Source organism: Myxine glutinosa, chromosome 2, assembly GCF_964187855.1.
Source record: "Myxine glutinosa chromosome 2, kmMyxGlut1.1, whole genome shotgun sequence".
Lineage (NCBI taxonomy): Eukaryota > Metazoa > Chordata > Myxini > Myxiniformes > Myxinidae > Myxine > Myxine glutinosa.
Genome location: NC_136262.1, coordinates 218,139,896 through 218,159,047, shown reverse-complemented (window position 1 = coordinate 218,159,047; position 19,152 = coordinate 218,139,896). Strand labels below are relative to the sequence as shown.

The following is a 19,152-nucleotide window of genomic DNA, read 5'->3' as shown; positions in this document are numbered from 1 at the left end:
GGAGGTTATGTTTTCACTCCTGTCTGCCTGTTTGTTTGTCCGTTTGTGAACAAAATATTTCAAAAAGTTGTGGACGGATTCGGACGAAATTTGGCAGAGATGTAGTGTATGTGACGAGGACGAAATGATTGGATTTTGGTGAAGATCCGGATTCGGATCCGGCTACTATAATTTTTTTAAAGTGATTCTTCACCATTGAGTGACATTGCCAAAAACGAGGGGTAGATCAGGGTATGAAAGACTGGACCTATGGTGATTCCTGTGATTGATTTTGATTAAATGTGATTCAGTATTGTGATTTTCTGGTCGACTCTGAGATACAAAACGTAAACTGTTCACCTGGCGGAGGTATGATCTCTACTGAGTGCCGTCCTAGTTATTTGTGGATTTATATAATAACACAGCAATCCATATCTACACTCATCTATGATGATGCAATGGTTTATGGCCAGCACCTGTGGGAGACCAATGAGCATAGACATGTATGACATTTTGAGTCACATGCTGCACATCGAGTATACCAAAATGGGTACTGGCAATTTGCCAGATCCAGAAATGATGTGATGTAATATGTGAATACATGTCCATGCATATGTGAAATACAATTTATTTATATATCCGAGACATCTGAAATGCAAATTGTAGTTGCCCTCTGGTGGTTTGCCTGGCATGGTGTCAATGCAGGACCACTGGGCAAATAATATTTTGGGTAAAGATTCAATTGTGGCCATCGATTTTTCCCTATTGGCCATTACTGACTACCTTTATCTTGACATCCTAAAATAATTTAGCACAGGACAATGCAACATATAATTGACCATGGCTGAAGACGGGAATGATGGGTTGGAGTTAATTAATTAAAGATTTCAAATATTAATATTTCTATACTTTGTAGGATCAACATGCAATACCTCAATGACTATTTTCTTTCCTCTGCATGCATGATATGTAATAAAAATGAACCTTTCTTTCATGATAGACGACGTCTTGTTCAATCTTCAAATGTACTTACTGGAAACTCGTCTTCTTGAGTGTATGGAAATTACATACGACAACCCTACCTAAAATTACATATAAAAACCCCACCCTTTCTTTGGGTGGTGTAGAAGCCGCAGACTGCTGCCTCAACCACTCCCGGAAATAAAATAAAAATAACTGGCTGGTTATATAGCTCTTAGGTAGGACGCCTACAAGTGTATGGAGAATGAACAAAGCAAAATCGAATGGGATTATCAAATTTCATTTTCAGTTAGAACTTTCAATAAGCTTCTATATTTTGTTTACAATAAGGAAAAGTGTCAAAAGCCAAATGGGGGAGTTTCGGGTGAGAAGGTGAGAAGAAGCATAGCTGGATGCTTGATGATGACTGATGAAATAAAGCCTGAATAACTTTGGAAGAGTTTTTTTTTTTTTTAAAGATCTGCTAAATGGCTGAGGATAGTTGAATAATGGCTTCTAATGGTTGAATAATGGCTTCTAATAGTTGAATAATGGCTTCAAATAGTTGAATAATGGGTTCTAATAGTTGAATAATGGCTTCTAATGGTTGAATGGTTCAAATAATGGCTTCCAATGGTGGAAGTATTACCAAGGCCAGACGGATTTCAGATTGAAAGCCATGGTGTTGCTTTGACTGAAACCTTTGAAAGAAAAGTTTGAAAAAAAACTTTGAAAAAAGAACTCAGCATTTAACACAATGAGTGAAGACTTTAATTTCATTCCATTTTGCTCGTTCTCTCTAAACCTCACTTTTTATTAGTCCTCTACCGGTGTACACCGGAGGGGACTATAGGTTTGCACGCCGTCCCTCCGTCCGTCAGTCTGTCAGTCCGTCACGCAAAGAACAGTTTTCCGGACCTTTTTTCTAAACTCTTAATGCTAATGATTTCAAACTTGGCACATCGTTTCCTCGTGATAATTTACAGATCAAGTTCGAACTTCACGACGTTTCGATCATTTTTAACAAAGTTATGGCACTTTGAACTTTGGGAATTCTGATAATTCTGATGATCCTTAACTCAGTGCCATTTTAAGTTTTAATTTCCTTTAAAAAAGATTTTCTCTGCAATAATAGGACCGATTGAGATCAAATTTTCACCGTAGGGGGGACTCGGTCTGTAGAATATTTTAATGGTAATTATTACGTCACTGATCACGTGGTTCGGCCGCCATATTGTTTTTCGTGAAAACACGAAAACCCCTTTTTCTCTGCAACGGCTGAACAGATCAAGGCCAAACTTTGCAGGCAGAATCGCATACCCATGACGAACAAAAAAGTCAGCGAGCATGACGTCATGCATCACATGGTTTCAGAGTTATGACGTTTTTAAGCATGAACCTTTAAAACCTAGCTCCTCCCTCATTTTGGATCCTATCGAGGGGAAACTTCACAGATCTGTTCAGCATGTCAGTGTACTAAAATGTCCTTTTGGAATTTGCAATAGGGTACGTGGTTTGGCAGATATCGTTAATTAAACGAAAATATAAAAAAATGGATATCTCTTGAATCGCTAGTACCTCAGACCGTGAGTTGGTAATTATATAATTCACACAGTGCAATACGTGCAGGCTGCTCCACGGAGCGACCTTGCGGGCTTATCAACGAGGCGAGGCATGACACACATGTGTCTCAGCATACCTCAGATCAAGTTTGAAAACCAGCATCAATCGTGCATAAATTTGCATATTCGATCATTTTTGACAAAGTTATGGCACTTTGAACTTTGGTAGGGGACATGTATTGCAGCGCAATACTCAGAATGCTTGTTTTATATATTTTTATATCACAAACTACCCAGTGTAATCCTTGCCGTGAGGCTGCTTTTGCAGCACCAAACCTGTCTGTGTCGAGAGAGATACTGCCAAGTATGATCGTATCGACAGAATCATGATCAGCACAAACTCAAAAGAATTCCACAATCTTCTTCAAAAAACTTTTTCAAAACTTCTAAATAATTGAGAGAATGTGGCAATCAACAGATCACATGTCTATATTTGCAGCAAGACTAATCAAACCACTCGACTCCCTTCATAGATTATAAAGTGCAGGAGATTCAAATATAGGATTACACCATGGATTTATCCCAAATGTGCTGGATATTTTGAGTTGGATTCACAGTTTACCGACGGAGGTTTTCTATGGAATAAAAATGAAAATAAAGATCAAGAGTCGATTGATAAATTTGCTAATTTGACATTTGTTAATTATATTGATCCCCCCCCCCCACCCCCCCCCTTCCCACGCCTCCTCCCCCCAAGCCCTCTCCCTCCCACACTTCTCCCTGCTCTCAAATGTTGTGGTTGTGTGCTTCCCCTTCTCTCCCCATCTTGTCTTCCGCTCCCTCTTTTTGTATATTTTGTTTGTCTGGTTGATTTGTTTGTGAAATAAATGTTAGCTCTTTCACGAGCCTCGATTCAGTCTACAAAAAAATATATATATCGCTTTAATCCACCTGTAGAACAAACGTTAAATCTATATTTCGTTAAACATTAGTTTACGATTGAGCTTTCATTTATATATTTGGATTCATTCAAGGCAAATACAAATCTCTTCACTGAAACACATTATGATTGAGAGTACAGGGCTGCACTCACTTCTCAATTGGATGTAGCAAGTACTGGTAATGGGTGCAACAAATAAAATAAGCAGACAAACATAACAGTCTTAGTCATGGACCACAGCTTAATCATGGCACACAGCTGAAGGCGATGCAGTATGATTTCAGCATGTCAGATATGAATATTGACAAGATTTTAAACAGCACGTCAGATTATAGGAGCAAGAAAACAACAGAATTAAAAAGAAATCTTTTATACTTTCTTTTTCAGTAAGGTGTGACGAGAAACAAACATGCACAAGGCAATAGAAAAGGCAAACGCGTGCACTCACAAACACACACACACACACACACACACACAAACACAAAAAACACACACACACACACACATACACACACACAGGCACACACAAACAAATACACAGGCACACACAAACAAATACACACACACACACACAAACACACACTTGTACCAAAGTCGATAGAAAAACGTGTTAATATAACAAGGGGTACTTGCCTTATTTCTGAAGTAAACCTCAATGGGCATTGTGAATCCTGCATAGCCAGACTCTTCCAACCGGAAAGGTGGTTCTTTGCACACTGCCAACGACACACAGACAGCAGGTAAACCATGAGAGTTAGAAAATGTGATGATAAGTATGAGGCTTTAACCTAGGGCTATCCCCTTGCATACTGAGCTAGTGTCATTCCCTTTTCCTCTCACACCTTTTCCCCTCGCTCAGTGTAATTGCAGTTTGTATCTTTGCAACAGCCTGACCAACGTGAACAAAAGTTTCAGTGATGACGAAGACCATCGTGGACGTCACATGGCTTCTCCTATACTGGACCAATATTGTATTGAAATACAACCTATTTTCTCACTATGACTTTATACTTAAACTACAACTGAGGAAGAGTTATGCTAATACAGGTAACACCAGCTGAATTCCAGGAATATGTATAATTGGCTCCAAAAAGTTCTGAAAAGTTCTGAAAAGGAAAAGAACCGTCTGTGTATTCCCACTCAAGGTCGTCCACAACTAAATAATGGATGACATCAACAGGACATTAATTGAGGTATGGTAACTACCATGGGTAGTAAGAATATGACGTTTCGGGCACCAACCCTTCATCTGAGCAAAAAAGAGGATTGTTCTACCTGTCCGCCGACACAGATCTACACGAGCCTCCACGAGCTAGAGTAGTTCTTCATCAGATCATCACACACGTACTGTAAATAACATGCTTCGCAGCTGACCAGTTTTGCCTCTGCACATGCATACACACCATAATAAAATGAAGTGAATAAAAGCATAAAATAATTACTAAATAACCGCTGACAAATTAAATGTTGCCCTGCCAACCACGCTTACCATGACCATGGTATGAAAAAGAAAGATGCATCACTTCAGCTATTTAATCCGGGAAATGATCAATTTTGAGACCGGAAATCATAAGCACACCAAATAATGAAAGCTTTGGCTTTAATACAGTTTTATTGAGACCAATAAAAAGTAATATATATATATATACATATATTTATTTATATCTTTTTTTTTTTTTTTTCTTTTTTTTTTATTACAACATATCCACTTGTGGTTATATTTCTCATTTTAGACCCAACTTCATGCTGAAACTCTTTTTCAACTCAGTGGGGAATGTAAATACATGAGATTCGATCCTATAGTATGTATATTGGACCCAAAAAAAAGAACCGCCTTTAGAGGCCATTTTTCCCCGCAGGGCGGGGGTTGGCCTGTTTTGGGCACCGTGGTACCCTTTTTGAAGCAATGTTTTACGGCCGGATGCCCTTCCTGCCACCAACCCTGTTAGTCACCTCTTGTGACACAGGAAATTACCAATGAGCTGGTACTCAATTTGCTGACCTCGGAAGGATGACAGGAAGGGGGACAACCCCCCTGGCGTTAATTCAGCGATCGACTGGGATTCGAACCCAAGATCCTAGGATCCCAAGCTGGCACCCTAACCGCTAAGCCAACACCAGGCTTAGTATGTATATTGGACCGATTTATAATATTGATACCAACCAGATGGATTAGAAAATAAAACAACGGGATTCTCTGTATATTATGATCATTGGGAAAATGGACAGTGCAAATGGGGAGGGCAAGAGCACCGAGAAAAGACTTTCAGGGAGGAGTTACGGCAGAAGGGAATGGATGAAAAGAAAGGGGACTTTTAGTTAAAGAAAGGGGTTTATAAGAATCACAAAGAGGGAAGGGAAGGAAGAGAAAGAGAAGGAAAGCAAAGGGAATGCATTCGCAAAGGGGAACCAAGAGGAAGGTAAATTCCACATTGTTTTTGGGTCAACTCACAGTGACTTGGTAAATAGCTTGTCCGAGCAGTACAGCACCTTTGCAACCGAATCGCCACTACCAATCATTGCAGCAATACTTGATTGTAATAGTGGGAATATAAGCACCAAGAGAGCCAAATTACAATGAATGATCGTTTTAAGGCCATTTTCCCCGCTAGAGCGGGGGTTAGCCTTGCGGGCCCCATGACAATCATGGTTCCCTGTTTGAGGCAATGTTTTTATGGCCGGATGCCCTTCCTGACGCCAACCCTTGGTCACCTCTTACGATGCGCAGGGATACGGTGTACCTATTCTAAACCGGGGTACACACCGTGATCATTCATCCCAGCAAGCTGGTACTCAATTTGCCGACCTCGGAAGGATGATAGGCTGAGTCAACCCCCCTGGCGTTAATTCAGCGATCGATCGGGATTCAAACCCAGGATCCTAGGATCCCAAGCCGGCACCATAACCGCTAAGCCAACACCAGGCTTAAGAGAGCCAAATTACAATAAGAAACAAATTTCATTTCACAAGCCAGACAAAGACAAAGAAACTAGAACGGCACTCGGTAGCGCACATACCTCCACCAGGCTGAACAGTTTACATTTTGTATTCCAATGATAGGCCGGATCTGGATGCGGACCTGAACCAAAATCTAATAGGCTTGTTCTTGTCACCTAACCAACTCGTCCACCAAGTTTAGTCATAACTCCTCCGCAACGTTTTTAAATATAATGTGATACAAGTCAGGAGACGACGATGGTTCACGAGCGAGCGGTATTCAATGACAAAGGACGGACTATAACCGAAACAGGCCCGGACAGGCCAGGCCCGGAAATGTCAAAACGAAGGTTACTGACCTTGAAATGAGAGAGAAAATAATGTATAATCAGTTATGAGGTTAGTTAACTACACAATACCGAAAATTCGGTGAAAAATTAAATGAAAAATAATAATAATAAATAAATAAATAAATAAAAAATGAAGAAAAAAATATTAAATATCGAGCTCCGTGGGGCTAGACACATGACATTGGCCTAACCAAATATCGAAACCCCTGTCAGATTCCACCAAACCCCTCGGAGAAGATGTAGCTTGAACTCGATTACCCCCTAAAAAGATCTTTTTCGGGCGTGGCTCCGCCCACAATGGGCGCAATATGCTCACTCTAGGCAGGACACAACTAGATCATGATATCAACCTCCCACCCAAGTTTCATCAAGATCGGATGATATTGTGGCGGACACAAAAGCCCACTGGCGTGGTGACATCATTCCACGCACCGAGTGGGCGGTGGCCACGCCCGAGGGGTAGGCGTGGCCTCATGATATACCCCGGGCGACCAGCCCGGAGGAGTGAAGTGTTACAGTGTAGTCTTACAATAAAGACGTTTATATGTTACCGCTTGTCCGCTTCCTCCTTGCTCACAAGCAGCGCGCGTAACGCCGCGCTTTACTGGTGACCCTCGACGTTGGATCTGCCGGAGCGATCCTTCCACACGCGACGCCATCGCCATGGCCGCCTTCGTCAAACTTCCGGAATTTTGGGAGGCTCAGGCCGAAGTCTGGTTCGTCCAGGCCGAAGCCCAATTTCAGCTTCGGCACCTCACCGGCGATGACACGCGCTACTGCCACGTCGTCGCCTCCCTCGGGCCCGGCACGGCCGCTCGAGTTGTGTCCGTCCTTCGCCACCCACCGGACGGCCACAAGTACGAGGCACTCAAGCGGCTACTCCTAGCCACGTTCAGCCTCACGGACGACGCACGGGCCGACCGCCTCCTGGATCTCCCCGAGCTCGGTGAGACGCGCCCGTCGGTCCGAATGGACCATATGCTGTCACTGTTGGGCGACGAAGCCCCCGGTTCGCTATTCCGGGCGCTTTTCCGTCGCCAACTTCCAGCGCAGGTTCGCCTCGCGTTGGCCGGGACCGGGCTAACGGAACCACGAGCATTGGCGGCCGAGGCGGACAAGTACTTCGCCGCTTCGGACACGCGGGCGAGCGTTGGCGTGGCCGTCACGGCCTTCGACGCTGATGTTCCACAGCATAATCTTCTACAGCACGCTGATGTTCCACAGCATCATCTTCTACAGCACGCTGATGTTCCACAGCATCATCTTCTACAGCACGCTGATGTTCCACAGCATCATCTTCTACAGCACGCTGTGGTTCAGCAGCATGCTGATACGCACCTCGTGAACGCCGCCACGCCCCGCCCACCGCCGCGGCGAAAACCGCCACCGCGGGGAAACCCGTCGACTCCACCGGCCTGGCGGAGCCAGCCGCACTCCTCCAGCTCCACCACCTGGTGCTGGTTCCACGCCAAGTTCGGCCACGAAGCTCGGCGGTGTCATCCGCCGTGCTCCTTCAACGGGTCGGGAAACGCCCGGGCCGGCGCTCAATTGTGGCGATGAGCGCCGGCCGTTCGAGCAGCCTGCTGTTCATAACGGACACCTTCTCCGGGCGCCGTTACCTGTGCGACACGGGAGCACAGGTGAGTGTCATTCCCGCCGGCACGTCAGACAAGCACGCCGCGGGTGGGGGCCCCGCGCTGCTTGCCGCGAACGGGACGCCCATCCGTACGTACGGAAAACGCTGCCTCTCTCTGCGGTTTGGAGGGCAGGTTTTCCGATGGACGTTCGTCACCGCCGACGTGCCCATGGCACTGCTTGGCACGGACTTCCTGTGCGCTAATGGGCTCCTGGTCGACGTCAAGCGCAGACGGCTTGTCCAGGCCGAGACGTTCAGCTCGCTCGCATGTGCGTTGCCCAGCTCAACGAGCGGCTTGCCAAGCGGCTTGCCGAACGATTCGGTTCCGGCCACGTTGGTCTGTACGCTTCCGGCAGCGGACGCATTCACCCGCCTCCTCGCCGGCTTCCCGGCCCTCACGCGGCCCACCTTCTCGGCGGGGGCCGTCAAGCACGGGGTGGCCCATCACATCCCCACCGTCGGGCCACCGGTCTACGCCCGGGCACGCCGCCTCGAGCCGACGAAGCTGGCGGTGGCAAAAGCGGAGTTCGCTACCCTGGAGCGACTCGGCATCGTTCGGCGCTCAGAGAGCGCTTGGGCGTCGCCGCTGCACATCGTGCCGAAGCCCGGCGGGGGATGGCGACCGTGCGGGGACTATCGCCGTCTCAATGACGCCACGACTCCCGACCGCTACCCCGTCCCCCACATTCAGGACTTTTCCGCCCGTTTGGCGGGCAGGTCCTTCTTCTCGAAGGTGGACCTCATACGCGGCTACCATCAGGTCCCCGTCAGGCCGGAGGACGTCCCGAAGACGGCGGTCATCACGCCATTCGGACTCTTCGAGTTCCTGCGCATGCCCTTCGGTCTGAAGAATGCGGCTCAGGCGTTCCAGCGACTGATGGACAGCGTCCTGCGCGACTTGGATTTTGTCTACGTCTACCTGGACGATATCCTCATCGCCAGCACGTCCCGCGAAGAGCACCTACGCCACCTCCGCACGCTCTTCGAACGCCTGGGCCAGCATGGCCTGATTGTGAACCCCGCAAAGTGCCGGTTCGGCGCCGCCACAATCGATTTTCTGGGGCACCGTGTCACCAGGCACGGCGCCGTCCCCCTGCCGGCCAAGGTGGAGGCGGTGAAGGGGTTTCCGCGCCCCCGCACGATCAGAGGGCTGCAGGAGTTCCTGGGCATGGTGAACTTTTACCATCGGTTCCTGCCCCGTATCGCCCAGCTCCTGCGCCCCCTGCACGAAGCTCTCCGAGGTAAGCCGGGCAAAGGCGACGTTACCTGGACCGAGCAGATGGACACGGCGTTCACGGGCGCGAAGCTCGCCTTGGCTAACGCCACCATGCTCGCGCACCCGGCGCCCGATGCACCGATCGCCCTCACCACCGATGCCTCGGACTACGCGGTGGGCGCGGTGCACGAGCAATGGGTGCGTGGAGCTTGGCAACCGCTGGCGTTCTTTAGCCGGCAGCTTCGCCCGCCCGAACGCCGTTACAGTACCTTCGACCGCGAGTTGCTCGGACTTCACTTGGCGGTCAGGCACTTCCGCCATCTGCTCGAGGGCCGGGCGTTCACTGCCTTCGTCGACCACAAGCCGCTGATCTTCGCGATGGGCAAGGTCACCGAGCCGTGGTCGGCCCGGCAGCAGCGTCACCTCTCGGCCGTGTCCGAGTACACGACGGACATCCAGCACGTCGCGGGGAAGGACAACCCGGTGGCGGATTGCCTTTCCCGGGCCGTCGCCCACGCAGTCCACCTCGGCATCGACTATGCCCGGATGGCAGCGGACCAGGCCGCTGACCCCGACGTCCAGGCCTTGCGGACCGCCGTCACGGGCCTCCGCGTCACCGAGGTGCCGTTCGACGGCGCGGGCGCGGCTCTCTTGTGCGACGTCTCCCTCGGGCGTCCTCGCCCCATTGTGCCCGCGGGCTGGCAGCGCCAGGTGTTTGACGCCATCCACGGCCTGTCCCACCCGGGCGCGAGGGCCTCCCAAAGGCTGATCGCCGACAAGTTCGTCTGGCATGGCCTCCGGAAGGCCGTCCGCGGCTGGGCCAGGACGTGCCTCGCGTGCCAGCGCGCCAAGGTGCACCGGCACACCCAGGCCCCGTTGGCCCCGTTCACGGTGCCGGAACGCCGGTTTGACCACGTCCACGTGGACCTGGTGGGACCTCTGCCCCCCTCGCGGGGTTTCACCTACGTCCTCACCATGGTGGACCGCACCACCCGGTGGCCGGAGGCCGTGCCCTTGGCGTCGACAACGGCGGCCGATGTCGCGCAGGCTTTCATCGCCACCTGGGTCGCCCGGTTCGGCGCCCCCTCAGACATCTCATCCGACCGCGGCCCCCAGTTCACCTCGGAGCTCTGGGGGGCGGTTGCGCAGGGGCTCGGGGTCCGGCTGCACCGAACCACGGCCTACCACCCCCAGGCTAACGGCCTGTGTGAGCGATTTCACCGCTCATTGAAGGACGCGCTCCGGGCCACCCTCCGCGACGGCGGCTGGGTCGACAGGCTCCCCTGGGTCCTGCTGGGCCTCCGGACGGCGCCCAAGGAGGACCTGCGCGCATCCGCGGCGGAGTTGGTCTTCGGGCAACCGCTGCGGGTGCCGGGCGAGTTCCTCCCCGACACCACGGCACCATGGTCCGCGGCACAGCAGCGCTCCGCTCTGCAAGAGACCGCCCAGAGGTTCGCCCCGGTGCCAACGGCATGCCACGGGCACCCACCGACGCACGTCGCCCCGGAGCTTTGCACGGCGGAGTACGTCTTCGTCCGCCACGATGCCCATCGGACACCACTGCGGCCCCCGTACGACGGGCCTTTCCGCGTGCTGGAGACCGGGGCGAAGCACTTCACCCTGGACATCGGCGGTACTCCTGACCGCGTTTCGGTAGACCGCCTCAAGCCGGCCCACCTCGATGTGGACCATCCACCGCCAGTGGCCCGACCCCCACGTCGGGGCCGCCCTCCTGCGGGCGGACCCCCGGCACCGCCCAGCCCCGCCGCCACGGCGCCCCCCGGTCCTGCACCCATCCCAGGGGCAGCCAGGGGCATCCCACCTGGTATCCCTGCACCCCGGACGCCGCCGATCGCCAGGGGGCGCTTCGGCCGGGTCATTCGTCTGCCCCGCAAACTGGCCCTCCAGGTGCGCGGGAATTCTGGGGGGGCGCGTGTGGCGGACACAAAAGCCCACTGGCGTGGTGACATCATTCCACGCACCGAGTGGGCGGTGGCCACGCCCGAGGGGTAGGCGTGGCCTCATGATATACCCCGGGCGACCAGCCCGGAGGAGTGAAGTGTTACAGTGTAGTCTTACAATAAAGACGTTTATATGTTACCGCTTGTCCGCTTCCTCCTTGCTCACAAGCAGCGCGCGTAACGCCGCGCTTTAATATCATCGGGTAGTTATGCTGCGGACAGACAGACACACACACAGACAGACGCACACACATGACGAATATGGTGGTCACTTGATAACTCGTCAACCAATATCACTTTTCGTCTGATCTTTCAATGGTGAAGAATCACTTATGAATTAAATAAGTCTCGTATCCGAATCCATATTCAGATTTTCACCAAAATCGAATCGAATCGTCCTCGTCAAACACACAACCGGTCCACCAAGTTTCGTCCAAATCCATCCATAACTTTTTGAGATATCCCGCTATATATCGTTTTTTGGCGCAATCTCCCAATGGTGAAGAATCACTTAAAAAAATTAATAATTCTCATATCCAAATCCATATTCAGATCTTCACCAAAATCGAATCGAATCGTCCTTGTCACACATCCAACCGGTCCACCAAGTGTCCAAATCTGTCCACAACGTTTTGAGATATCCTGCTATGTATCGTTTTTGGCCCTATCTCCCAATGGTGAAGAATCATTTAAAAAATTCTAGGAGCCGAATCCGGATCTTCACCAAAATCTAATCATTTCGTCCTTCTCAGACAGGCTACATCTCTGACAAATTTCATCCGAATCCATCCACAACTTTTTGAGATATCTTGTTCACAGGCAGACAAACAAACAGACCGACAGAGGTGAAAACATAACCTCCATCCACCTTCAGTGGCAGAGGTAATTAAAACACTGCTCATCTTGAAAGCCGTAGACTGGGTGACAAAGGAAAACAACGCGATGCACTACTTCAACATCAAAATCTTCTAAAGCCTACAAAAGTCCGTCTAAACCCATGCAGAAACCTGGACTTATAATAAATCTGTGCTAAAAGGGCAGAGCGGAAAGCATTCCTTAGAACCAAATTCTCCTTAGAACGCTAATGGTATTTACAAATTCCTTAGTACAATAAGTACAGAAGTCAACCACTGCACAAAGTAAAATGGTTCAGTTTAGAGCTGAGAAGTCAACCACTGCACAAAGTAAAATGGTTCAGTTTAGAGCTGAGAAGTCAACCACTGCACAAAGTAAAATGGTTCAGTTTAGAGCTGAGAAGTCAACCACTGCACAAAGTAAAATGGTTCAGTTTAGAGCTGAGAAGTCAACCACTGCACAAAGTAAAATGGTTCAGTTTAGAGCTGAGAAGTCAACCACTGCACAAAGTAAAATGGTTCAGTTTAGAGCTGAGAAGTCAACCACTGCACAAAATAAAATGGTTCAGTTTAGAGCTGAGAAGTCAACCACTGCACAAAGTAAAATGGTTCAGTTTAGAGCTGAGAAGTCAACCACTGCACAAAGTAAAATGGTTCAGTTTAGAGCTGAGAAGTCAACCACTGCACAAAGTAAAATGGTTCAGTTTAGAGCTGAGAAGTCAACCACTGCACAAAGTAAAATGGTTCAGTTTAGAGCTGAGAAGTCAACCACTGCACAAAGTGAAATGGTTCAGTTTAGAGCTGAGAAGTCAACCACTGCACAAAGTAAAATGGTTCAGTTTAGAGCTGAGAAGTCAACCACCGCACAAAGTAAAATGGTTCAGTTTAGAGCTGAGAAGTCAACCACTGCACAAAGTAAAATGGTTCAGTTTAGAGCTGAGAAGTCAACCACTGCACAAAATAAAATGGTTCAGTTTAGAGCTGAGAAGTCAACCACTGCACAAAGTAAAATGGTTCAGTTTAGAGCTGAGAAGTCAACCACTGCACAAAGTAAAATGGTTCAGTTTAGAGCTGAGAAGTCAACCACTGCACAAAGTAAAATGGTTCAGTTTAGAGCTGAGAAGTCAACCACTGCACAAAGTAAAATGGTTCAGTTTAGAGCTGAGAAGTCAACCACTGCACAAAATAAAATGGTTCAGTTTAGAGCTGAGAAGTCAACCACCGCAAAAAGTAAAATGGTTCAGTTTAGAGCTGAGAAGTCAACCACTGCACAAAGTAAAATGGTTCAGTTTAGAGCTGAGAAGTCAACCACTGCACAAAGTAAAATGGTTCAGTTTAGAGCTGAGAAGTCAACCACTGCACAAAATAAAATGGTTCAGTTTAGAGCTGAGAAGTCAACCACTGCACAAAGTAAAATGGTTCAGTTTAGAGCTGAGAAGTCAACCACTACACAAAGTAAAATGGTTCAGTTTAGAGCTGAGAAGTCAACCACTGCACAAAATAAAATGGTTCAGTTTAGAGCTGAGAAGTCAACCACTGCACAAAATAAAATGGTTTAGTTTAGAGCTGAGAAGTCAACCACTGCTCAAAGTAAAATGGTTCAGTTTAGAGCTGAGAAGTCAACCACTGCACAAAGTAAAATGGTTCAGTTTAGAGCTGAGAAGTCAACCACTGCACAAAGTAAAATGGTTCAGTTTAGAGCTGAGAAGTCATCCACTGCACAAAATAAAATGGTTCAGTTTAGAGCTGAGAAGTCAACCACTGCACAAAGAAAAATGGTTCAGTTTAGAGCTGAGAAGTCAACCACTGCACAAAGTAAAATGGTTCAGTTTAGAGCTGAGAAGTCAACCACTGCACAAAGTAAAATGGTTCAGTTTAGAGCTGAGAAGTCAACCACTGCACAAAGTAAAATGGTTCAGTTTAGAGCTGAGAAGTCAACCACTGCACAAAGTAAAATGGTTCAGTTTAGAGCTGAGAAGTCAACCACTGCACAAAGTAAAATGGTTCAGTTTAGAGCTGAGAAGTCAACCACTGCACAAAGTAAAATGGTTCAGTTTAGAGCTGAGAAGTCAACCACTGCACAAAATAAAATGGTTCAGTTTAGAGCTGAGAAGTCAACCACTGCACAAAGTAAAATGGTTCAGTTTAGAGCTGAGAAGTCAACCACTGCACAAAGTAAAATGGTTCAGTTTAGAGGTGAGAAGTCAACCACTGCACAAAATAAAATGGTTCAGTTTAAAGCTGAGAAGTCAACCACTGCACAAAGTAAAATGGTTCAGTTTAGAGCTGAGAAGTCAACCACTGCACAAAGTAAAATGGTTCAGTTTAGAGCTGAGAAGTCAACCACTGCACAAAGTAAAATGGTTTAGTTTAGAGCTGAGAAGTCAACCACTGCACAAAGTAAAATTGTTCAGTTTAGAGCTGAGAAGTCAACCACTGCACAAAATAAAATGGTTCAGTTTAGAGCTGAGAAGTCAACCACTGCACAAAGTAAAATGGTTCAGTTTAGAGCTGAGAAGTCAACCACTGCACAAAGTAAAATGGTTCAGTTTAGAGCTGAGAAGTCAACCACTGCACAAAGTAAAATGGTTCAGTTTAGAGCTGAGAAGTCAACCACTGCACAAAGTAAAATGGTTCAGTTTAGAGCTGAGAAGTCAACCACTGCACAAAGTAAAATGGTTCAGTTTAGAGCTGAGAAGTCAACCACTGCACAAAGTAAAATGGTTCAGTTTAGAGCTGAGAAGTCAACCACTGCACAAAGTAAAATGGTTCAGTTTAGAGCTGAGAAGTCAACCACTGCACAAAATAAAATGGTTCAGTTTAGAGCTGAGAAGTCAACCACTGCACAAAGTAAAATGGTTCAGTTTAGAGCTGAGAAGTCAACCACTGCACAAAGTAAAATGGTTCAGTTTAGAGCTGAGAAGTCAACCACTGCACAAAGTAAAATGGTTCAGTTTAGAGCTGAGAAGTCAACCACTGCACAAAATAAAATGGTTCAGTTTAGAGCTGAGAAGTCAACCACTGCACAAAATAAAATGGTTCAGTTTAGAGCTGAGAAGTCAACCACTGCACAAAGTAAAATGGTTCAGTTTAGAGCTGAGAAGTCAACCACTGCACAAAGTAAAATGGTTCAGTTTAGAGCTGAGAAGTCAACCACTGCACAAAGTAAAATGGTTCAGTTTAGAGCTGAGAAGTCAACCACTGCACAAAGTAAAATGGTTCAGTTTAGAGCTGAGAAGTCAACCACTGCACAAAATAAAATGGTTCAGTTTAGAGCTGAGAAGTCAACCACTGCACAAAGTAAAATGGTTCAGTTTAGAGCTGAGAAGTCAACCACTGCACAAAGTAAAATGGTTCAGTTTAGAGCTGAGAAGTCAACCACTGCACAAAGTAAAATGGTTCAGTTTAGAGCTGAGAAGTCAACCACTGCACAAAGTAAAATGGTTCCGTTTAGAGCTGAGAAGTCAACCACTGCACAAAGTAAAATGGTTCAGTTTAGAGCTGAGAAGTCAACCACTGCACAAAGTAAAATGGTTCAGTTTAGAGCTGAGAAGTCAACCACTGCACAAAGTAAAATGGTTCCGTTTAGAGCTGAGAAGTCAACCACTGCACAAAATAAAATGGTTCAGTTTAGAGCTGAGAAGTCAACCACTGCACAAAGTAAAATGGTTCAGTTTAGAGCTGAGAAGTCAACCACTGCACAAAATAAAATGGTTCAGTTTAGAGCTGAGAAGTCAACCACTCCACAAAGTAAAATGGTTCAGTTTAGAGCTGAGAAGTCAACCACTGCACAAAGTAAAATGGTTCAGTTTAGAGCTGAGAAGTCAACCACTGCACAAAGTAAAATGGTTCAGTTTAGAGCTGAGAAGTCAACCACTGCACAAAGTAAAATGGTTCAGTTTAGAGCTGAGAAGTCAACCACTGCACAAAGTAAAATGGTTCAGTTTAGAGCTGAGAAGTCAACCACTGCACAAAGTAAAATGGTTCAGTTTAGAGCTGAGAAGTCAACCACTGCACAAAGTAAAATGGTTCAGTTTAGAGCTGAGAAGTCAACCACTGCACAAAGTAAAATGGTTCAGTTTAGAGCTGAGAAGTCAACCACTGCACAAAGTAAAATGGTTCAGTTTAGAGCTGAGAAGTCAACCACTGCACAAAATAAAATGGTTCAGTTTAGAGCTGAGAAGTCAACCACTGCACAAAGTAAAATGGTTCAGTTTAGAGCTGAGAAGTCAACCACTGCACAAAGTAAAATGGTTCAGTTTAGAGCTGAGAAGTCAACCACTGCACAAAGTAAAATGGTTCAGTTTAGAGCTGAGAAGTCAACCACTGCACAAAGTAAAATGGTTCAGTTTAGAGCTGAGAAGTCAACCACTGCACAAAGTAAAATGGTTCAGTTTAGAGCTGAGAAGTCAACCACTGCACAAAGTAAAATGGTTCAGTTTAGAGCTGAGAAGTCAACCACTGCACAAAGTAAAATGGTTCAGTTTAGAGCTGAGAAGTCAACCACTGCACAAAGTAAAATGGTTCAGTTTAGAGCTGAGAAGTCAACCACTGCACAAAGTAAAATGGTTCAGTTTAGAGCTGAGAAGTCAACCACTGCACAAAGTAAAATGGTTCAGTTTAGAGCTGAGAAGTCAACCACTGCACAAAGTAAAATGGTTCAGTTTAGAGCTGAGAAGTCAACCACTCCACAAAGTAAAATGGTTCAGTTTAGAGCTGAGAAGTCAACCACTGCACAAAGTAAAATGGTTCAGTTTAGAGCTGAGAAGTCAACCACTGCACAAAGTAAAATGGTTCAGTTTAGAGCTGAGAAGTCAACCACTGCACAAAGTAAAATGGTTCAGTTTAGAGCTGAGAAGTCAACCACTGCACAAAGTAAAATGGTTCAGTTTAGAGCTGAGAAGTCAACCACTGCACAAAATAAAATGGTTCAGTTTAGAGCTGAGAAGTCAACCACTGCACAAAGTAAAATGGTTCAGTTTAGAGCTGAGAAGTCAACCACTGCACAAAGTAAAATGGTTCAGTTTAGAGCTGAGAAGTCAACCACTGCACAAAGTAAAATGGTTCAGTTTAGAGCTGAGAAGTCAACCACTGCACAAAGTAAAATGGTTCAGTTTAGAGCTGAGAAGTCAACCACTGCACAAAATAAAATGGTTCAGTTTAGAGCTGAGAAGTCAACCACTGCACAAAGTAAAATGGTTCAGTTTAGAGCTGAGAAGTCAACCACTGCACAAAGTAAAATGGTTCAGTTTAGAGCTGAGAAGTCAACCACTGCACAAAGTAAAATGGTTCAGTTTAGAGCTGAGAAGTCAACCACTGCACAAAGTAAAATGGTTCAGTTTAGAGCTGAGAAGTCAACCACTGCACAAAATAAAATGGTTCAGTTTAGAGCTGAGAAGTCAACCACTGCACAAAATAAAATGGTTTAGTTTAGAGCTGAGAAGTCAACCACTGCTCAAAGTAAAATGGTTCAGTTTAGAGCTGAGAAGTCAACCACTGCACAAAGTAAAATGGTTCAGTTTAGAGCTGAGAAGTCAACCACTGCACAAAGTAAAATGGTTCAGTTTAGAGCTGAGAAGTCATCCACTGCACAAAATAAAATGGTTCAGTTTAGAGCTGAGAAGTCAACCACTGCACAAAGAAAAATGGTTCAGTTTAGAGCTGAGAAGTCAACCACTGCACAAAGTAAAATGGTTCAGTTTAGAGCTGAGAAGTCAACCACTGCACAAAGTAAAATGGTTCAGTTTAGAGCTGAGAAGTCAACCACTGCACAAAGTAAAATGGTTCAGTTTAGAGCTGAGAAGTCAACCACTGCACAAAGTAAAATGGTTCAGTTTAGAGCTGAGAAGTCAACCACTGCACAAAGTAAAATGGTTCAGTTTAGAGCTGAGAAGTCAACCACTGCACAAAGTAAAATGGTTCAGTTTAGAGCTGAGAAGTCAACCACTCCACAAAGTAAAATGGTTCAGTTTAGAGCTGAGAAGTCAACCACTGCACAAAGTAAAATGGTTCAGTTTAGAGCTGAGAAGTCAACCACTGCACAAAGTAAAATGGTTCAGTTTAGAGCTGAGAAGTCAACCACTGCACAAAGTAAAATGGTTCAGTTTAGAGCTGAGAAGTCAACCACTGCACAAAGTAAAATGGTTCAGTTTAGAGTGAGAAGTCAACCACTGCACAAAATAAAATGGTTCAGTTTAGAGCTGAGAAGTCAACCACTGCACAAAGTAAAATGGTTCAGTTTAGAGCTGAGAAGTCAACCACTGCACAAAGTAAAATGGTTCAGTTTAGAGGTGAGAAGTCAACCACTGCACAAAATAAAATGGTTCAGTTTAGAGCTGAGAAGTCAACCACTGCACAAAGTAAAATGGTTCAGTTTAGAGCTGAGAAGTCAACCACTGCACAAAGTAAAATGGTTCAGTTTAGAGCTGAGAAGTCAACCACTGCACAAAGTAAAATGGTTTAGTTTAGAGCTGAGAAGTCAACCACTGCACAAAGTAAAATTGTTCAGTTTAGAGCTGAGAAGTCAACCACTGCACAAAATAAAATGGTTCAGTTTAGAGCTGAGAAGTCAACCACTGCACAAAGTAAAATGGTTCAGTTTAGAGCTGAGAAGTCAACCACTGCACAAAGTAAAATGGTTCAGTTTAGAGCTGAGAAGTCAACCACTGCACAAAGTAAAATGGTTCAGTTTAGAGCTGAGAAGTCAACCACTGCACAAAGTAAAATGGTTCAGTTTAGAGCTGAGAAGTCAACCACT

The 19,152-nt window shown here is 46.5% G+C and overlaps 1 protein-coding gene across 2 annotated transcripts in view; it reads right to left on the bottom strand.

Moving 5' to 3' along the window:
- Window positions 1–19,152, bottom strand: part of LOC137420829 (protein ENL) — a 129,904-nt gene that overhangs the window by 35,582 nt on the left and 75,170 nt on the right. For both annotated transcript variants that reach the window (XM_078772265.1, XM_078772266.1), the window contains exon 3: window positions 4,075–4,157. In XM_078772265.1, coding sequence (XP_078628391.1) covers window positions 4,075–4,157 — 83 coding nt within the window. The remainder of the gene's footprint in view (window positions 1–4,074; window positions 4,158–19,152) is intronic.